At 38.1% G+C, this 21,238-nt stretch overlaps 1 protein-coding gene across 2 annotated transcripts in view; it reads left to right on the forward strand.

Annotated features, from left to right (window-relative positions):
• LOC124556724 overlaps positions 1–21,238 on the forward strand; it is a 70,394-nt gene that overhangs the window by 4,365 nt on the left and 44,791 nt on the right. For both annotated transcript variants that reach the window (XM_047130720.1, XM_047130719.1), the window contains exons 2-3: positions 1,881–2,132; positions 2,322–2,551. In XM_047130720.1, coding sequence (XP_046986676.1) covers positions 1,919–2,132; positions 2,322–2,551 — 444 coding nt within the window. In that variant the 5' untranslated portion in view covers positions 1,881–1,918. The remainder of the gene's footprint in view (positions 1–1,880; positions 2,133–2,321; positions 2,552–21,238) is intronic.

A 21,238-nucleotide genomic window follows, 5' to 3' on the forward strand; every position in this document is an offset into this window, starting at 1 on the left:
GATGCTCAACTCTCTCCAGTGGGAATCTCTATAAAAAACACGTTGTGTACTCCTACCAGGTGTTCTCAATATAAGTAGAGCACATCTCGATTTTGTGTTACTCCCCCCCCTCCCAAAAAAAAGAAGGAAAAAAAAACACACACACACACACACACAAATTAAGTCTCCAGAGATGGAGCACAAGCCTAGGTTGGGGAAGTAAATTGGTTGTATCCTTTACAAAGGAACCATACTGACATTTGCATTAAGCACTAAAGCCATGCATAAACTGAAATGTGGTTGGTTGGATGGGGATGAAAACTATCATCATCCCGAATGAGAATGATATCTCTTACCACTGCAACATGTCACATAATAAAGTATAAGATCTTAACATGTATGAGGGATTGGTGGCTCATCCATTTATTAGTGCTGGGCACTAGAGCTACACAGTTGGTGGCTCACAGGAAGTGCAAGCAGGTCAGTTGCTATAAGAACACTATGTGGCTAGTGTTTGGGAAAATCTTCTGCAGCTGTCACAGGTAGAAGACATACAGTGTATTTCTGGTATTTCATGCTGGAGACCAACTTCTTTTGATGTTTTTCTTGCCAGACTTGAGACCAGTCATTGGAAGAGCCCACCTATTTTGACTGACAAAAATATTTCCCAACTGCAGCTATGTTTGTCAATTTGTTTACTAAACTAGAAAATGTCATTGGCTGCAAATGTCGTGTATTGGGACAAGATCAAGTATTTCTTCTATGATGTTGAACTGTGTGTCAGCAGCTACTACTCACAGTAATTTCAGCAACATCAGTTACTTTAGTGCTTTTGCCAAATAAAAATGGAAATAAAAAAAACAAATCTTCATTCCTGTCCCTTAGTTCTTCTTCCATAGAATTTGCTGTTTCAGCAGTACATCTACAGCAAACTGTTCTTTCTGGAAGAGGAACCGTTTCGAAGAGAGAAATTTCTGCTGGAATAGAATTCTTGTGACATTCACAAAACGTTCTCTTACAAATTCTCTACCGTTGAAAGGACACACCGCTTATGCTATTCCAAGAGTTATTTGACAGGTTAGCTTCATCACAACTTCATTGTGTACCACAAGATTTTTCTTACTCTAAATATCTTGTGACTAATAGTAATTAAAAAATTGATATACCTATTTACAGGAACACTTACTTCTTTCTTTGTTATGTCTTAGCTCAAAATTTCACTTTACTGTCTTCAGTATTCATATTGATGACTAATTTCATATGAAGCAGTTGGAAATGTCACTTCTCATAATACTTGTTCAAGGATTTATTAGATTCTTGATAGTCTTAACTATTACTGACCTATTTTCTTCCCACTAACTTTTTTGTTATTACCAAAAATGAAAACTTAACGGAAACAATACTAATGATGCAAGGTCAACACACTGTGCTGTTGTATTCATGTTAGTTTGGAAGAATTGATGCTTGAAGTCTTACAGTGGGTGGAGAGGGGTTAACACTAGCTGACTGTGGGAATGTGTTGAAGCTGTGCTGTCCCTGTGTCTGTAGTACTGTTGCATTTGTCCATCCCTGATTTATTATGTAACTGATTACCCAGTCACAGTTACCTGAACTGTCTGGGTAAATACTTTTCACAAAACATTTTTACGCCATGACTGAAATAAAAGTTTGTTTCTACATGCTCAGTTTACTGTGTAAGTGTGATAAATTGGCATTTGTGTCACATTTTATACCAAAATTGTTTAAATTTTGAGTATTTTGACTACATTCATATCTTAATATGTCAGGGTGCCAATAACAACACTGTTGAATAGCCTAAATAAACCAACCAAATTATGTTTAACACTATTTTACTACCATATGAGGTTATGAGACTTTTAATATGATATTTTTCTTTGCAGGTCATGTGCTGAAAGATTGATCTCCCACTGGTTTCAAAATGCCTTTCAGAAATCGTGAAATTTTTCAGCTTGGATTGTTATTTCTGTGTGTTCCTGTTCAGTACCTGTTTTCCTCATATTTAAGCAGTACAACAGGTAGAACACAAGCATTATTTGATATTATCAATGACTTTAAAGAAGTAACTGATGTACTGTTCAGTGCAGGAGCTTGGAAACAACGATGGGATGGTCTTGTTTCATCTCTTGTCCAAGGTATATCTCGTGATTTACATGTATGTGAATGTAATTCTTTGCCCTGTGAAAATAACTGATATTACACATTTAGAAAAATAAAAATGCCACATAATAGTAAATAGGGAAGTGACAAGAGCAGCACACTACAATAATTTTGTTTTCTTGTTTGTTTAAAAAAAAAAAAAAAAAAAATATTTTTTATTCCAGTTTATTTTCCGGAACTGAGCAGTTATACAAGAAGCTATGTCTACAATGAACACAATACATCCCCTGCAGTTGAAGTTATGCGGTATGATAGAAATGCGGGTTACTTTGGGATGGGCACGGAAATAAGATATGAGCGCCCTTCACATTTAAGATACAGGATTGGACAAGTTGTTCGTCATCAAAAGAGAGGTTATAGGGCTGTGATTGTAGGATGGGATCTTATTGCAAAGGTAAGAGAGAGAGAGGTTGTAGATGTAGGTTGTGATTTGGCAATACTTTGACAGTTTGTTGACTAGTTTAGTTTATAAATATGCCTTGTGTGCAAGGTAACATGTCAGATGTTAACTCTTTGATTACACAGTACTTTGAAATAAATTTTGCTGGGAGTTCATTTCACATACATTAGTATTCATATAGCATAATCGTAGTAACTAGTGTGCCAAGATATTTTATGTAGTTTGGTTTGCTCTCAGAAACTAGGATGGGGAAAAAGCCAATACGGAAATGCCAGATTCCACAGTCTCATTTGAAATGTGACTTAATCAAGATGGCAAACACATCTATTTGCAGCATCAACAGTATGGCAACCATAACATGTCTAGAGAAACCTATGAATGGCTATAATGTGCATTACACCTGCTTCAGTTTTTCACTTAACAGTAACAGAATGACACAGTTGTTAGGTTTAATGAGATAATTACATAATAGTAAATCCAAAACGCCATCACATCACCGTAACATATGTTACATATGCAGCATTTGAGTCATGTAATGCTATCATAAACAAGATAATTAATTGCAGAATATAAGTTCAAATGTGGTAGTTTTTCATCAGTGCAGAAGATGATAGTTATGCACTGGTCAAGCTCGAGTAAATATGTCACTAGACTTTATTTCTCACATGTCTCTAGTATTTTCTCATTAATCCCATGTGTGGTACAGTTTATCTCAATAAATTTAACAGCTGTCTCATTCTAGTACTGTTAGGTGAAAACTGGAGCAAATTTAATGCCCATTATAGCCATACAGCCCTTGAAAGTGGAGTTGTAGCTCTGAATCACATTGGACACCAATTAAAAAATATCATTTTGTGATTGATGATGAAATATTATTAACTAATAATCTCTTACCTAGAAGTTAGTCACTGACCTACAACTTAATATCTATTAATAATGTAGCAGAACTCTTATCAAAACCGAATGAGACCAAAATAAGTACAACACACTCCATGATATCTTCACCTTCGACAGACCATGTAACTGGAGAAATATCATTGTAGACGTCATATTGTTGCCTGTAGCAGCAACCGATGAACCACTAGTAATTTTCTTGTAAGATCCGTACATAGTACCAAAAAAAAGCATCTTTCAAACTATTAACGACACAGTGTACTAACAATTTCAAAACCAAAAACAAATCAGTAACCAATAATTAACAACATGAAACAAACCTAATATCAAGGCAACCGAAACAAACTTCCAAAACATCAAGTAACACACAACACTTAAGTCCAGTGCCACACAAACATCACTCACAAATAATTCAGCAACATAAGCATCCCACACTAAAATGTGCAACCACTTACTCCAACATGCCATGTGTAAACACAATCTATTTCAAACATGCTGTGCTCAATGATGTCACACAACAGAACACTGTTACATCACAGATCAAAGCAGACATATGGAGACAGACATTTCCATTGACACAGATAAACTCTAATATTTACCAATCATCATTCTCAATTACACCAAACCAACAGGTAAGTTAGATGACCAGTTTTAAGATGTGTTTGAAATGTTTTTTAGTAAGTGAAGAAAATGATTATTTTGTCCATAATACAAAACAATTAAAATTTTATTCAGAGAGCAATTTTGAAACTCGGTTTGCTTATTATTAATTTTAATATCCAAAACTGATAGCAGTTGAGTAGTGGGGTGGGGAGTGACATGGGTAAATGAGCTACTTCCATTTCTTGTGTGATAGTACTGTGAATTATCTACAGTATGTTGATGTGAACAGGAGTACGAGAATTCAGAAAAAGACTTAAAATACTCTGCACCACACTCATACCTACAAATGTTGCATTTTGTTACAATATTAAGATTGTCACTATACATTTACATGTATATTCCACAAACTATATTATTGTCTAAGGAGGAGACTACTGGAAGCAAGTGTCATTCGTCATTCTTCTTGCTCTGTTTACAAGTGATACACTAAAAAACCATTTCCTGCTCTCCTCCATGTATATGTGATCATTCTGTTCCTTTGATGTATGTGAGTAGTACCTTATTCATTTGCAAAGGTTGTTTTAGGTTGAGAAGCAGCCCTTAATCGATCAAGTCAGTGTTTTCTGAGTCTGCCGAACATACTGATCATAATTTGAATGGTTGGTTGGTAAATAAATGTGTAGATTTTATTTGAATTGTTCTAGCACAAAGTTAGTTAATGTTTCAGTAATTATTGTGAATAATTTAATATGCACTTTCCTCGTAGTGCATTGTGCGCTGAAAATGGTCTTGGATTGTTGCACTACAGTCCTTGTACTAATACGATTTCTCCTATCTTTTACTGAATTGTATCGTAATACCCACATCTTTGCAGACTTATTCTTCTTTTCTCTGAGTGTAATCCTTTCAGTGAAAGTACCTGTTGTTAGATCTACATCTACATCTACATGACTACTCTGCAATTCACATTTAAGTGCTTGGCAGAGGGTTCATCAAACCACAATCTTACTATATCTCTACCATTCCACTCCCGAACAGCGCGCGGGAAAAACGAACACCTAAACCTTTCTGTTTGAGCTCTGATTTCTCTTATTTTATTTTGATGATCACTCCTAGCTATGTAGGTTGGGCTCAACAAAATATTTTCGCATCCGGAAGAGAAAGTTGGTGACTGAAATTTCGTAAATTGATCTCGCCGCAACGAAAAACGCCTTTGCTGTAGTGACTTCCATCCCAATTCACGTATCGTATCTGCCACACTCTCTCCCCTATTACGTGATAATACAAAACGAGCTGCCCTTTTTTGCACCCTTTCGATGTCCTCCATCAATCCCACCTGGTAAGGATTCCACACTGCGCAGCAATATTCTAACAGAGTACGAACGAGTGTAGTGTAAGCTGTCTCTTTAGTGGACTTGTTGCATCTTCTAAGTGTCCTGCCAATGAAACGCAACCTTTGGCTCGCCTTCTCCACAATATTATCTATATGGTCTTTCCAACTGAAGTTGTTCGTAATTTTAACACCCAGGCACTTGGTTGAATTGACAGCCTTGAGAATTGTACTATTTATCGAGTAATCGAATTCCAACGGATTTCTTTTGGAACTCATGTGGATCACCTCACACTTTTCGTTATTTAGCGTCAACTGCCACCTGCCACACCATACAGTAATCTTTTCTAAATCGCTTTGCAACTGATACTGGTCTTCGGATGACCTTACTAGATTGTAAATTACAGCATCATCTGCGAACAACCTAAGAGAACGGCTCAGATTGTCACCCAGGTCATTTATATAGATCAGGAACAGCAGAGGTCCCAGGACGCTTCCCTGGGGAACACCTGATATCACTTCAGTCTTACTCGATGATTTGCCGTCTATTACTACGAACTGCGACCTTCCTGACAGGGAATCATGAATCCAGTCACAAAACTGAGACGATACCCCATAGGCCCGCAGCTTGATTAGAAGTCGCTTGTGAGGAACGGTGTCAAAAGCTTTCCGGAAATCTAGAAATACAGAATCAACTTGAGAACCCCTGTCGATAGCGGCCATTACTTCGTGCGAATAAAGAGCTGCGTTGCACAAGAACGATGTTTTTTGAAACCATGCTGATTACGTGTCAATAGATCGTTCCCTTCGAGGTGATTCATAATGTTTGAATACAGTACATGCTCCAAAACCTTACTGCATACTGACGTCAATGATATAGGTCTGTAGTTCGATGGATTACTCCTACTACCCTTCTTAAACACCGGTGCGACCTGCGCAATTTTCCAATCTGTAGGTACAGATCTATCGGTGAGCGAGCAGTTGTATATGATTGCTAAGTAGGGAGCTATTGTATCAGCGTAATCTGAAAGGAACCTAAGTGGTATACAATCTGGACCTGAGGACTTGCCCGTATCAAGCGATTTGAGTTGCTTCGCAACCCCTAAGGTATCTACTTCTAAGAAACTCATGCTAGCAGTTGTTTGTGTTTCAAATTCTGGAATATTCCATTCGTCTTCCCTGGTGAAGGAATTTCGGAAAACTGCGTTCAATAACTCCGCTTTAGCGGCACAGTCGTTGGTAACAGTACCATCGGCACTGCACAGCGAAGGTATTGACTGTTGGTTGGTTGGGTTTAAGGGCGCTCAACTGCTGAGGTCATTAGCGGGAATTGACTGTGTCTTGCCACTTGTGTACTTTACATACGACCAGAATTTCTTCGGATTTTCTACCAAATTTCGAGACAATGTTTCGTTGTGGAACCTATTAAAGGCATCTCGCATTGAAGTCCGAGCCAAATTTCGCGCGTCTGTAAATTTTAGCCAATCTTCGGGATTTCGCGTTCTTCTGAACTTCACATGCTTTTTCCGTTGCCTCTGCAACAGCGTTCGGACCTGTTTTGTGTACCACGGGGGATCAGTTCCATCTCTTACCAATTTATGAGGTATGAATCTCTCAATTGCTGTTGCTACTTTATCTTTGAATTTGAGCCACATCTCGTCTACATTTGCATAGTCAGTTCGGAAGGAGTGGAGATTGTCTCTTAGGAAGGCATCTAGTGACACTTTATCCGCTTTTTTGAATAAAATTATTTTGTGTTTGTTTCTGGTTGATTTGGAAGAAACGGTATTGATCCTAGCTACAACAACCATGTAATCACTAATCCCTGTATCAGTCATGATGCTCTCTATTAGCTCAGGATTGTTTGTGGCTAAGAGGTCAAGTGTGTTTTCACAACCATTTACAATTCGCGTGGGTTCGTGGACTAACTGCTCGAAACAATTTTCGGAGAAAGCATTTAGGACAATCTCGGAAGATGTTTTCTGCCTACCACCGGTTTTGAACAAGTATTTTTGCCAACATATCGAGGGAAGGTTGAAGTCCTCACCAACCATAACCCTAGGAGTGGGGTATTTATTTGTTACGAGACTCTCTGAACTGTTCAGCAACTATATCATCGGAGTCTGGGGGTCGGTAGAAGGAGCCAATTATTAACTTAGTTCGACTGTTAAGTATAACCTCCACCCTACCAATTCGCACGGAGTATCTACTTGGACTTCACTACAAGATAAACCACTACTTACAGACACAAGCACTCCTCCACCAATTCTGCCTAATCTGTGTTTCCTGAACACCATCTGAGACTTCGTAAAAAATTCTGCAGAACTTATTTCAGGCTTTAGCCAGCTTTCTGTACCTATAACGATTTCAGCTTCTGTGCTTTCTATTAGCGCTTGAAGCTCAGGGACTTTGCCAGCACAACTACAACAATTTACAACTACAATTCCGACTGTTCCTTGATCCAAGCACGTCCTGTATTTGCTATGCACACTTTGAGATTGCAGCCCGCCCCGTACTGTCCCGAGGCCTTCTAACCTAAAAAACCGCCCAGTCCACTCCACACAGCCTCCGCTACCCGTGCAGCCGCCAGCTGAGTGTAGTGAACTCCTGACCTATTCAGCGGAACCCGAAACCCCACCACCCTATGGCGCAAGTCAAGGAATCTGCAGCCAACACGGTCGCAAAACCATCTGAGCCTCTGATTCAGACCCTCCACCCGGCTCTGCACCAAAGGTCCACAGTCGGTTCTGTCAACAAACAAGAATTCAAGTATAGGTGATTCTGGAAGCTATTCTCATCAAGGTGAAGCTTAAGTCTTCTTGTACATTTTCAAACACCTGTGTTACCAGAAGCAACTGGAAATGTGGACAATATTATTTTTTATATTGTTACTTTCTGGGAAAACAGTAAACGCTATATACATTATATGTTTGTTTGCATGGCCGTCTTAGCAGCTGCTGCTACAATGAATTATTATTGTTTTTTTTTCCATTGTAAGCTTTCTGTAAGTAGAATATTTTTCACCAGACACTTTTTGCTATTTATTTATAAAGCACTTTCTGTGGCCCCATTGTGGAAACATGGATACATAATTTGTCTCTACAGTTTGTTTGTGTGTGTGTGTGTGTGTGTGTGTGTGTGTGTGTGTGTGTGTGTGTTTTCTTTTTTTATGATTTTCATGCCTGTATCCATCACATGTATTACATTTTTATTGGTATATTCTCTGCATGTATTTGTGGTTGAATGTCATTATATAGCATCTTTTCCTTTCTCACTCTGTGTTTGTGTGACTCTGAGTAATTTGGCGTCTGGTGTATTGTTATATCTGTTGTGAGTTTTGTTATGTCTTGAATACATATGTGTTTTCCTTAACGATTATGGCAGTTTCCAAGAAATTTTAACTGGCTGTTTTGTCCATTTTGTGTTGTAAAATTAATCTTACTACTAACAGAATTTAAGTCTGCTTGTAATTGGTCACTTTTACTGCTTGGGCCATTTATCAGGCACAGGATGTTATACCTTTTCGGCAGTACTTTGCTAAATTTGACTTGTTCTACATGTCTTGAATTTATAAATACCAAAATGTGTGGGCTCATTATGTATCCATATTTCCAAAATGAACACAGCAGATGTTTTATAAATAAAAATCAAAACGTATCTGGTGAAAAACACTCTTTACTTGCAGTAAGCTTAAGATAGAAAAATCAGTATTAACTGATTATATCAGCTATTTCATGAGATGAGATGGCCATTCGAACAAATATGTTGTGGATGCCATCCGAGGCATTTTCAAGTGATCTCTACATGAAGTTTAGAAGGATAAATCTCAACCTACATAAAACTGCCTAGCATATAAAGTTTAACAGCATTTGCAAATCAAATAATATTATACCTAAATACATTAATGTACTGGTTAAAAACAGCTATACCAGTACACAAATACATAACAAATAGCTCGAAAAGTTTGGCTGAACAACTAAGCTTAAATCTCTTTATGCCAAAAACCAGTACCTTAAAAAACCACTACCTGAATGGGAATCTGCACAATGCAAATCTTAATCTTACAAAAGTTTGAGTAATACTGCTTTTAACTCCAACTTGTTAGTACGGTTGAAAGTCAGACATATACAGTGATAGAAAAATTAAAAATAATAAAAAACACAAAAGAAATACAGCATTTTTGAAAGCTGAAAAAAAACACCTAACACAGCGACAAATAATATCCAATATAATTATATACATCACTTCTATCCGAGACTGGTAAATCTTATTGACACTGTGTCATATTCTAAAGAAACAAAACAGCTCAAAAAAAGGTCACAAGCACAATATCAGTACACAGATAGATGATAACTGCATTGAAAAACTTGTAGCTGAGTTGGAAAACATTCACATACAGCAAAATATAAATAAAATGAGTGAGTAACTTTGGTCTAACAGAAGCTAGTAAGCAATAAAATCAAAAGCATAATGCAGATGAAAATAAACACTGGAAACCAAATTAATACACTCCATAACATTGACAAAACACAAAAAGGAACTACAGAAACATACCACAATCATTACCAAAGCAGTTAAAGGAAACACAGTGTACACAAGAGTTCATCACAAAATATAAAATTACGAAATTAAAATTAGATCCAACTATGGATTCCAGAAAAAGTTGCGAAACACACTGAAAGGCATTGAAGACACAGAAGAAGAAAACGAAAAAAGAAAACTGTTGTAAACAAATACCAGTGCACAGCCCCAGTCAGACCTAGTACAGACTATAGAAGTGCTCCCACATACCCACTTGTGAGATACGTTTTGAAAGTGTTTTCTCAGAATTGCAAATTACAAGAGGATAGAACTACAAGAAGCGCTACACAATTGATTCAGTACATGAGACATACAGACGGAACCGCCCTCCATTCATTTGATGTAGAGAACATGTATTCTATTATACCAGTAATACACAATAAATTTTATAGAAGAAAATCTTAAGATACACAGTAAACATCCACGTGAATACATTGAAGAAATAGTCAAGCTGCTAAGAGACAGAAAAAAAATTATTTCCATCTCAATAATGAACTCTATTTGCAAATTAAAGGATTAACCAATGGAATCGGCAGTGTCTGAACCATACCAAACATAGTATGAACCTGTAGAACTGCTGATATTGAACAAAATAGTCCCAAAAAGGTATTACATCCTGTGCTGGATTATATATGTGCATGATATCCTGTTCCTGATAGATGAACCAAGCAGTAAAATTGACCAACTACATGCAGACTTGAATTCTGTTCATGGTAAGGTAGATTTTGCAGCAGGAAAAGAGCAAAATAGACAGTTAAATTTCTTGGACCTAACCATGAAGTTTAAAAACAATATTTGATATGTACTGATAAAACACAACAGATACAGTAATACATCAAATCGCCCAAAATTACACAAATAAACAGCACTTAGAAACATGTTTCACAAACTAAACACTGTATCATTAGACACGAACAACTACCAAGTAGCAGTGAATACCACAGTAAAAATAGGCACGAACAGTGTATAGAAAGAAAACCTAGTAACAAAGCTGCACTGTAAAATAAAGAAACAGAAAATAGCAAACCCTTGCTCTCACCAACACAAGTATAAACTCGCACATGAACATAAGACACCCAAGACCAGGAAAAACACAGTGAGAGAAAATAAAATAAAAGATGGTATACAGTGATATACAGTCATAAATACACACAAAAGATCTACTGTTTTCAGAAAACGTGGCATGAAAACAGCTCACCAAACCAGTAATTCATTTCAAAATTATTTTCAGAAAGCAGTGGAAAATACAGATCCATATCAGAAATATATCAACTAAAATGTAATACATGTAATGGAAGGTACATAGGTGAAACTAATAGAACATATGACACTAGATACAAAGAGCATGGATGTACAGGAGAAATCATTCAGCTTTTGCCAAACACACCGTCAACATAAAATTACTACCAAGGACACATGGAAAAGATAAGAATAAACAATGAAAAACATCTTCTCACCCTGCAAGAAAACTGCCACATCCAGAAAATCAGAATAGATAAGAAACAGCTTGTAAATCATCAGACAATCTCTCAAATCACACACTTTATAAACTATTAACCCACATATAGTGTGTTTAAAATAAGTTGTGGTGTTTGACATTTTTCTCACTGGAGGAGACATGACACAGTTGTGCAGGTAACACAAATGGTGAGCTGGCTTTTCCTACCATGCCATCAACAGTTCAGTTGGTAAAGGGCCCCTGTTGCCACACCATAGATAAATAGTACCACTTGATGTCCTGCATTAGATGCATCTATGTTTGTCAGTTCTCATTGTAAAGCGGTCTTCTTTTCGTGTTAAAGTGTCCTGCAGTTGTCAGGTCCTGTGAATGATTGTTTTGTATTGACATTGCATTAATAACAACAGAGCAGCATCTCTGAAAATGAAATTCACAATAGAAGAGGTTGTCTAAAAATAAGTTACTGGCTGCAAAGATATTGAGCATTGGAAGCAGAATTCTGATCCATGTGCATACTTATTACCAATGCAAGAAATACTATGCTTCAAAGAAACTTCATTTCAGCCTGAAAGAAGCAGAGCTGTTCAATGTGGGTAGGTTGTCACTTTGAAATTGTCTTCACGAGCTTGGTTTCTGGTACGAAAAGTTTTTGCCTCAGACATCTATCATTGACAGAAGTGACACAGTGTCCTGGAGATGCAGATATCTCCATTCCTGGATGAGCATGACATTTGAAGACATAGTGTGGCTGGATGAGATGTGCATTAATGCTTGTCACACATTAACAAAGCGGTAGACAGGTTGCATAACACAAGGAATAGTGAAAGCACAAGCAGGCAAGGGTGGCAGGACAGTCGTCCTTCACCCTGGACCTGCTCACGGCTTCGTTCTGAACTGTTTATTGCTGTTCCATTCGAGGAAGCAAGGCATCTATCGTGAGGAAATGAATGCCACAGTTTTCATGAGGTGGTTTTCTCATGATTTTTTGCAAAATATTTCTCCAAATGTGGCAGTAGTGATGCACAACGCGCCATACCACTTTGTTGTGATGGATAACACTACAATAATGCAGTGGGGGAAAGATTATATTTTGCTCTGGGTACAAAGAAATGATCCATTGGATAAAGTTGAGCCTGGCATGGAGGAGGAGTAGTTAGTAACACTGTGCAAGCCAAAAACTCCATGCTGCAGTGTCGACGAACAGGCTTATACTAACAGGCGTAGTGTAATCAGGCTTCCTCTGTATCATGATCATTTGTATCTGATTGAACGTAAATGGGTCAAGGTGAAAGGTAATGTGGCAAGAAGCAACAAGAAGTTTACATTCATTGATGTTGAAATGCTGACAAAAGAAGCAATTGAAAATATTATCCAATAAGGCAGTTCTTGAATTGTCAGCAAGAAGGTAGTTGAGGAGACATGTATTTGTGAAGGGGTGCTGGAAGAATCGATGTCAATAGTCACAATTTTTCACGAGTACTATAGTATAATATCAAATATAGATGTATGACCACATCTCTACATATGTCAACCGTTTATTACCTCCACCAACCACAGTGTTCATTGCTACCTAAACAAGACCTTACAGTTAAACTATGACATCACACACTCCAGACGAGTATGTTAGCATCAACTCTACCTTTTGCAAAATTGATGCACTAAGACCGTTTTGGAAACCGAAAAAAATACCAGGCACTAAACCATGTTATTGTGATTGAGCTGATGATAAATGAAATTACTGCAAATTAATTTTTTAATCTCCTGTAAACTAAGAGTAAGCATCTTTCTTTCTTTTTTAAGTTGCAGAATAATGTATATGATATCTTAAACTGGAGGTGACAGAAAAAAGTGCTAACCCACGTTGGAATTATTGTATGCTATGTTTCATCAAAGTCTAAGACAAGATCATAAATTCAGAAAGATAGAACAACTTACATAGTAGACAATATTTTCTGATAGTACCACTGAAACTACTAATACCCAGCATGTGGTGCAGTGGTACATTTGGAAACGTAACAGATAACATCATCAGACTAGTTCTTACTAAACTGGGGGCTAACACTTTCTTTCGCCAACCCCTTCAGTTGTGCAAAGTTTTATTTGCACTGATAGAAAGTTATTCTTGTAACACTGAGAAACAAACAAAATTGAAAAAATACAGTTTGTATATCCAAACAATTATGAAATTCAAGTAAGGTAATTTGAAAACATAAGAGACTGTGGCAGTGTGAGGCTTCATTAAACAATTAAAAAATGTGTGCATGTGTGTGTTCACCTGCGCTTTTTTCCAGTCGCTCGGGACTTTACGTTGGGCAAGAGATTTGCGATCAATGCTAGCTAAGTAAAGAGCCAATGCAGTAGAGTACTGTCTGTAAATCTGAATTGGAATCCCATCAGGTCCTGGCGATTTACTTATTTTCAACCCATTCAGCTGCTTCACAACCCCAGGGATGTCTATCACTATGTCCTCCATATGGGAATCTGTACGAGACTAAAACGGCGGTATGTTTGTACGATCCTCCTGCGTAAAAGATTTCTCAAATGCTAAATTTAAAATTTCAGCTTTCGTTTTGCTGTCTTCCAATGCCAGGCCAGATTGATCAGTGAGTGACTGGATGGAAGCGTTCAACCCGCTTACCGATTTTACGTAAGACCAGAATTTCCTTGGGTTTTCAGCAAGATCTTTTGTTAAGGTATGACGGTGGTGGTGGTTGAACGCTTCACGCATCGCTCTTTTTACAGCAGCACGAATCTCTACTAACTTTTGCCTGTCCTCATTCTTCCGATCTTTCTTGTACCGCGAGTGCAACTGCCTTTGTTTCCTGAGCATTCTCCGAATTGCGCTGTTAAACCACGGTGGGTCTTTTCCATCCGTAACCCACTTTTACGGCACATACTTGTCCAATGTGTGATTTACAATGTGTTTAAAATTTGCCCATAATTCTTCCATGTCCATTGTACCGGAAGTAAATGAAATCGATTCATTTACTAAGTGGGATGCTAACAACTGCTTATCTGCTCTTTCTAGTAAGAATACTCTCCTAGCCTTCTTGACCGACTTTTTAACTTTCCTAACCATAGTCGTAATGACATCATCATGATCACTAATCCATGTCTCAACACTGACACCGTCGATGAGGTCTGGTCTGTCCGTGGCTACCAGATCCAAAATATTTCCATTACGCGTTGGCTGTCAATTTAGCTGCTCAAGACAGTTTTCGGAAAATGTGTTCAAAAGTAATTCACACAATGGCTTGTCTGTACCACCTGTAATGAATCCATAGACATCCCAGTCTATACTAGGTTGGTTGAAGTCGCCTCCGACTAATATAGCATGATCCGGGTACTTCTGCGATACAGAGTGTAGACGCCCTTTGAATGATTCTAGAACAGTCACGGTGGAACCTGATGGCTGGTAATAACACCTAACAATTAACTTAATTTCCTCTAGCCCTGTTAAATGTGTCTAGATAACGTCACAATCACACTCTACTTCAACCTCAGTAGACACAATAGTTTTGTCAACTGCAATGAAGACACCACCTCCTACAGTGTCTAATCTGTCTTTCCGATACACGTTCCAACCATCACTAAATATTTCAGAACTTCCTATCACAGGGTTCAGCCAGGTCTCAGACCCGAGAATAATTTGCGCGCCACACGCTTCCTGGAGGGCAGTAAATTCAGGATCTTTATTCCGAACACTCTGAAAATTTACTGCTAATATCTTGATAGCTGAAGTGTCTTTACACTGAGCGCGCCCTGATTTCCCTGCCTGCACGTTGACTGGTGAGTGTTCATCAGGACACCTTGCACTACTGCCTAGCATAAAAAAAAACCATGTGCACGCCCCAAGTACTCTGCTACCTGAGTAGTTGCTTCCTTTGTGTAGTGCACCCCTGACCTATCTAGGGGTGTCCCCACCCAATAACGCAAGTCTCGAAATCTGCAACCAAGACCGTCACAGAGTCGACGAAGCTTATGGTTGAGACCCTCCACTCGGCTCCAAACCAAAGGACCCCGATCCACTCTGGGAATGATGCTGCAAATAGAGAACTCTGCTTGCACCCCGCCTGCGAGGCCAGCGGTCTTCACCAAATCCGCCAGCTGCCTGTACGAACTGAGGATTGCCTCAGAACCCAAGCAACAGGCATCATTGGTGCCGATGTGAGCAACTACTTGCTGACGACTGCACCCCGTACGCTCAATAGCCAGAGGCAAGGTCGCCTCCACATCTTGGATGAGGCCCCCTGGCAGGCAAGGCAGGCAAACCGAGTGCACGTTAGAATTCTTTCCAGCCCTGTACGCTATTTGCCTAGGGGGCTCCATCACCCGCCTAACGGAGGTCCCAATAACCAGCAAGCCTTTGCCCCCGTGTGCCTGCTCAGTCCCTGCTGAAGGAGTGGCCACCTGCCCACTGACCCGCCACTTACCCTGAGGTGAGGGTGGCCCCAACACGTCGGGTACACTAGAGGGGCCTCGACGGCTGAGTCAGCAGACGCAGCAAGCGACACCTGTGGTGTCTCAAGCGATGCGCCAGACCCTCCGCTGTCGCTGCACCTTGAGGCAGCAGCCTGAAGGGGGCTGACCGTGGCCAACAGCACGCTCAGCTGCTCGCAAACCGTGGCAAGTTCCTCCTGCGCCCACACACAGCACGCGCACACCCTATCCATCCTACTGCTAATATCTAACGACTCCGCGAATTTATACTCTACAGCTATCAATAAGCAATATTACTCCTCTCAAATACGAGAATACGCAAGGATTTTATGTAATTAAATATGCAAGTGCACAAACACTCTGAAAGAAATTACGAATCAAACTACAAAACAAATATGAAAGCTAAATATGCGACTCGCTACTGCACTGATACTTCACCAGCGGTTGCTCAAGGCTCACTGAGCTGTGTCAAAAGCGCACTGGCTGTCCAAAACAAACAACTGACTAACGACTCCGCGAATTTATACTCTACAGCTATCAATAAACAATATTACTTCTCTCAAATACGAGAATATGCAAGGATTTTATGTAATTAAATATGCAAGTGCACTAACACTCGGAAAGAAATTAAGAATAAAACTACAAAACAAATATGAAAGCTACATATGCAGCTCGCTACTGCACTGATACTTCACCAGCGGCTGCTCAAGGCTCACTTGCCCCATAATGTTCCAGTACTGGACCTTGTGCGTCCTAAAAAACCATAAGCATCAGTTTCCTGCGGACGGTTGGGTTTTGAACTTTTTCTTGCACAGCGAATTTGGATGTTTCCATTCCATACTCTGCCATTTACTCTCCAGCTCATAATGATGGATCCACCTTTCGTCACCAGTAATTATCCTGTATAAGAAGTTGTCCCCTTCGTTACCATAGCAATCCAAATGTTTTTTGCTGATGTCCAATCATGTTTGTTTATGCAGCTGTGTTAGTTGTTTTGGGACCCATCTTGCACAAACTTTATGAAACACAAGTCTGTTTTGGGTGATTTCGTATGCAGAACCGTGACTAATTTGCAGGCGATGTGCCACTTCATCAATAGTTAATTGTCCAAGAGAATCATTTCACGTGAACACTCAATGGTTTCTTCATTTGTGGTGGTAAACGGCCGTCCGGCTCCTTCATCGTGCATAACACTTGTGCGACCATTTCGGAATTTTTTCAATCCATTCGTAGACACTCCGTAGTAGCAAAACACTGTTCCCGTGTTTCGGCCCCTGATACAACTTCCAACCACAAAAAACAGATCATTGAATGTTGCTCTTCATTGGTGCAAATAGACAGCGGAGCAGCCATGATTAACAGCATGGCAGTGATATCGAAACTAACCTAGCAGCTTGAAAATTGCAAAGATATAAGAGCAAATGAACAAAGCATGTGTCATCAACGTAAAATTACAGTACTGCCAAAATAAACAAAAATAGAACTAAATTGCAGATAATAATTTACTTACCCCTCATATAGTAACCATTCTTATTTCAGACATGTGGTTTGAAGTGAACTGTAAACAATAAAACCAAAAACTTGATTAGCAATAACTCTGTTACTGAATCTGCGAGCACAACCAAAATACATTCAAACATCAGTGCCTGCCTTTTGAGATCTCCTAAATATTACATTAAACAGCCCAGCATTGCACTAATAAAGAAAAATAATGGAGTATTCAGTCTGTATTACATTTGTAGAAATGTTGCACAGTCAGAAAGTAGCAATCCTCATAAGAAATGAATAGATCTAAAATGAAGGAATCTCATTTTCTTTTCCCATGTTCATTAAATGGATGTAATGACTGATGCCAAACTCTCTTGATAGCTAATACATGGATAGAAAGTAAAAATTACTAACAGTGTATCAAATTTACATTTTAACAGTGAAGTTTCTTTTACAAAAAGCTCTTAATCATTAACAGTGCAGTTCTCATTTGTGCTAATGGACAAAGCACAATATGTAGATCAAGTAATAGATTTCATTCGTCAATGGTGAAATCAGATCCCACTGACAGATTTCAGAAGACACAATGAAACACACTAAAATAACATTTTCAGACAAATAAAAAGGAAGAATAATATAAGAATCCAAATGCAAGACATGTGAAGAAAAACACAAACATAGCATCCCTGTCAGACCAAAAGGCCCCTTCAGAGCAGCACCCACACAGCACCTGGTCAAAGACATGGAAATATTTCTCACCCAAATCTGGAAGATGATATTGAGGCAAGGAGTGTTACATAGGTAATAATCTGGTGAATATCAGAAACCAAATATTTTTAAAATGCGTTCAGAATAACAGAGGCAATAAGGCAAGCCATTGCAAGAACACACACATATCTGCCCTCCCTCTTACCACCAAACATCTCTCACAGCAGCTGACACCTATTTTATAGATAGTAGATTATGTACACTTTTTCTTTTTTAATATATGTCCTCCTGCAAGACTTCAGTTTTCTTTTCTTTAACTCCTTGGACCATCTGCTATCTCCTGATTGCTAAGGCCATAGTAAATAAGGTCTGTCACGTGTTGACCCATTGAACTGTTCACCACGTGCTCGAACCTGTGCAAAATGTATACATTGAGTGATGTATATTTTAATGTAACATAAGGAATTGTGAAATAATAAACAATGTTTGAGCACAACTAATAATTTTAAGATGTCTGAGAAGTACTGATCAATTCACTGGTGAATAAAATTGATTTACTTGCAAGTGAGTAATGTACCAGTAACAGTTTGTAAATAATACTTAGTGTAACTTAATTATTTGTTTGAGAACAATAGTAATTTGTAATCCTCAGCTGTGAGATATTTTTTGAAACAGTGAGGTACAAGTAATCAACTAGATAGTTTTTAAATCCCTATGTCATTTCACCTCATTTCTAATTTTTTGTACAGTCATTGCAAGTTCTCGTTGGGTTATTTTTCAACGGCAGGGCATCTATAAGTTTTGGAAAGTTACCCTCATGTTGAGCGTGTTGTCTCATTGGTATATTTCTGGTCAATAATTATCCTCGTCTTTTATAAACTTGTGATGGCAAGTTTTGTAATAATGCTTCTGCTATTATTTGAAGTCTGTACTTGAGCAATTCTGTTGCTTTGTCATATTGTTTTTGTTGTAGAGAATATATGAATTATAAAGTGCCATATCAGACATGTAAGGAAAAGCTGTTTCATTACCCTTTCAAGTATTTCCTAATAACAGGGAAAGCCACCAATATCTGATCTTGGTGGTCAATACCATTCATTCTCCTGTTGTTATCAACAGTACATTTTGGTTTGAAAGTAGAGTTTTATTGACTTCTGTTTTTTTAATTTTTGCACTTTCGTGCTTCGTAGAAGTAATATGGATTGTACAGATTCCTTTTCTTAAATTTTGCTGTAGCAAAATCTCCCAGCATTCCCCCCCCCCCCCCCCCCCCCCCATTAAATCTTACTGTCTCAACATTTGTTCAATTTTTCAACTAGTCACAGACAGTTTCAACAAAGAGTACAAATTATCCATACACATTGTGTCCTTTATTGAGTATTGACTTTGGTAGCTCCATCACAACAGTTTCTGATTCACTGTAATTAAGATCTGTTTTATCATTTTGTGAATATATTTAAAAATTATAGCAATAGCCAAATGCTGACTCTCACGGTTTATAAAATTTTATCCCAAATCTTGCGCTCTTCAAGAGATCAGATTGTTTAAAACATGTGCATACCTTAACCCTAGATACAAAGAATACTCATATAGTACATAAACACAAATCCCATAAATCGTAATACTTTTTATTATATTCGTAAAAACAAATACAGTAAATTGAAGATACAATAAAAATGGTGTAACTTAAAACAAAAACACCTCATTTAATTTTTATTTTTCTTCTACAGTTTTTATTGCTTCATTTACAGCAGTTTGTGCATGGGTTTACTCAATGTTCTTTGCAGTAAGTGTGATGACATTTTCTGCAATATGCAACTGCTCTCCTCCTTTTTTTTGGATGGGCAGTGGTAGGTTGTTCGTACCTTTGTAATGGTGACTCTTTTAGTTAGGACATCTTGTATGGCTACTCGAAGGTGTGTTTGTAGACTGAGTGTTTCTGGCCTCGTAGTCATCAGAGTTTTAGCGAGACTTCACTTTCAGCATATAAGAAAATTTTCGTTTAGCAATTTGTTGGCTCACTGGTGCCATTAATTGTGGGTATGGATAACCCAAGCATTCACACACCCAATGTTTATCATGATATAAAACGCACACTGTGGCTGTCTCCTGGTTTTCCAGGTACATAAATAGGTGCTGTTCATCTGGTCCAACGCATCTATTCCAAATCTTGTAGCATTGTAATCCTCTATAATGTGTAGTTTCGTACTGATGCCACTGATAGTTGGCTGGCCATTTCTTTGTTTATCAAAGCAAAACAGAGACATACCTATATTTCCATATTTTGTAGATATTATGTAACATAACTGTATGTACCTGTGCAAATATGCCGTTTATAGGTGTGCCTCTGTCAAATCTGGCTGAAAAGTGGTTGTCTAAAGTAGACTGTTTTAAATCATGTGTGTCATACCAGGTTTGCAGTCCAAACACTTTAATTGCACTTTGATGTTGAATAACCCACAGTTTATGTGCAGGTAGCTCACTTACAGTTTATGCACAGATAAAAAAATTAGCCACATACTACACATGAAGTCCTACAACATGACTGTTAGAGTACAGTAACCTAAGACTGAAGTGACACAAAAGTTTGTGTGTGGCAAATGTATAACTAACACAGTCACTGAATAAAGTTTTTAAATCACTGTCCTTGAAATCTGATAGTCAGATCATTACAAAAGTAAAGTGCAGAGTAAGTACTTATAATTTGGAAGTAACACAGTTCATGATCACTGCTATCATCACAGCAAACATTATTGAAGTTTGGCACAGTCCAATACACTAATTGTATATCCACTGTCCAATTAACCATTAAAACAGATTTTCCAAATAGATAATTAACTAAAAAATATGAGTTTTTTTTCTACATATGAAGTTTAAAATGTAACAGCTCATTCATTTTTTCATAAATTAAATAAATTCTAGAATTTCATACACCTGTAAGTATGGTTTGTATGCTGTGCAAAATTCATCGAAGAATTTCTCTTACTTGTGAAGAAAAGTGTACCTATAGCAACAAATGCGGCCCGTAGTAAGTGAAAAATGATGAAATTTCACTTGTAAAAAAATATTTTGTTATGTTTTCAAACTTCTACTGCTATGAGTGTGAATCCTGAATCCTTCCTGGTTATACTGACAAAGTTTTATGAATTTATTTGTAAAAGTATAGGCAGTGGAAATT

This window comes from Schistocerca americana, chromosome X (assembly GCF_021461395.2).
Source record: "Schistocerca americana isolate TAMUIC-IGC-003095 chromosome X, iqSchAmer2.1, whole genome shotgun sequence".
Taxonomy (NCBI): Eukaryota; Metazoa; Arthropoda; class Insecta; order Orthoptera; family Acrididae; genus Schistocerca; species Schistocerca americana.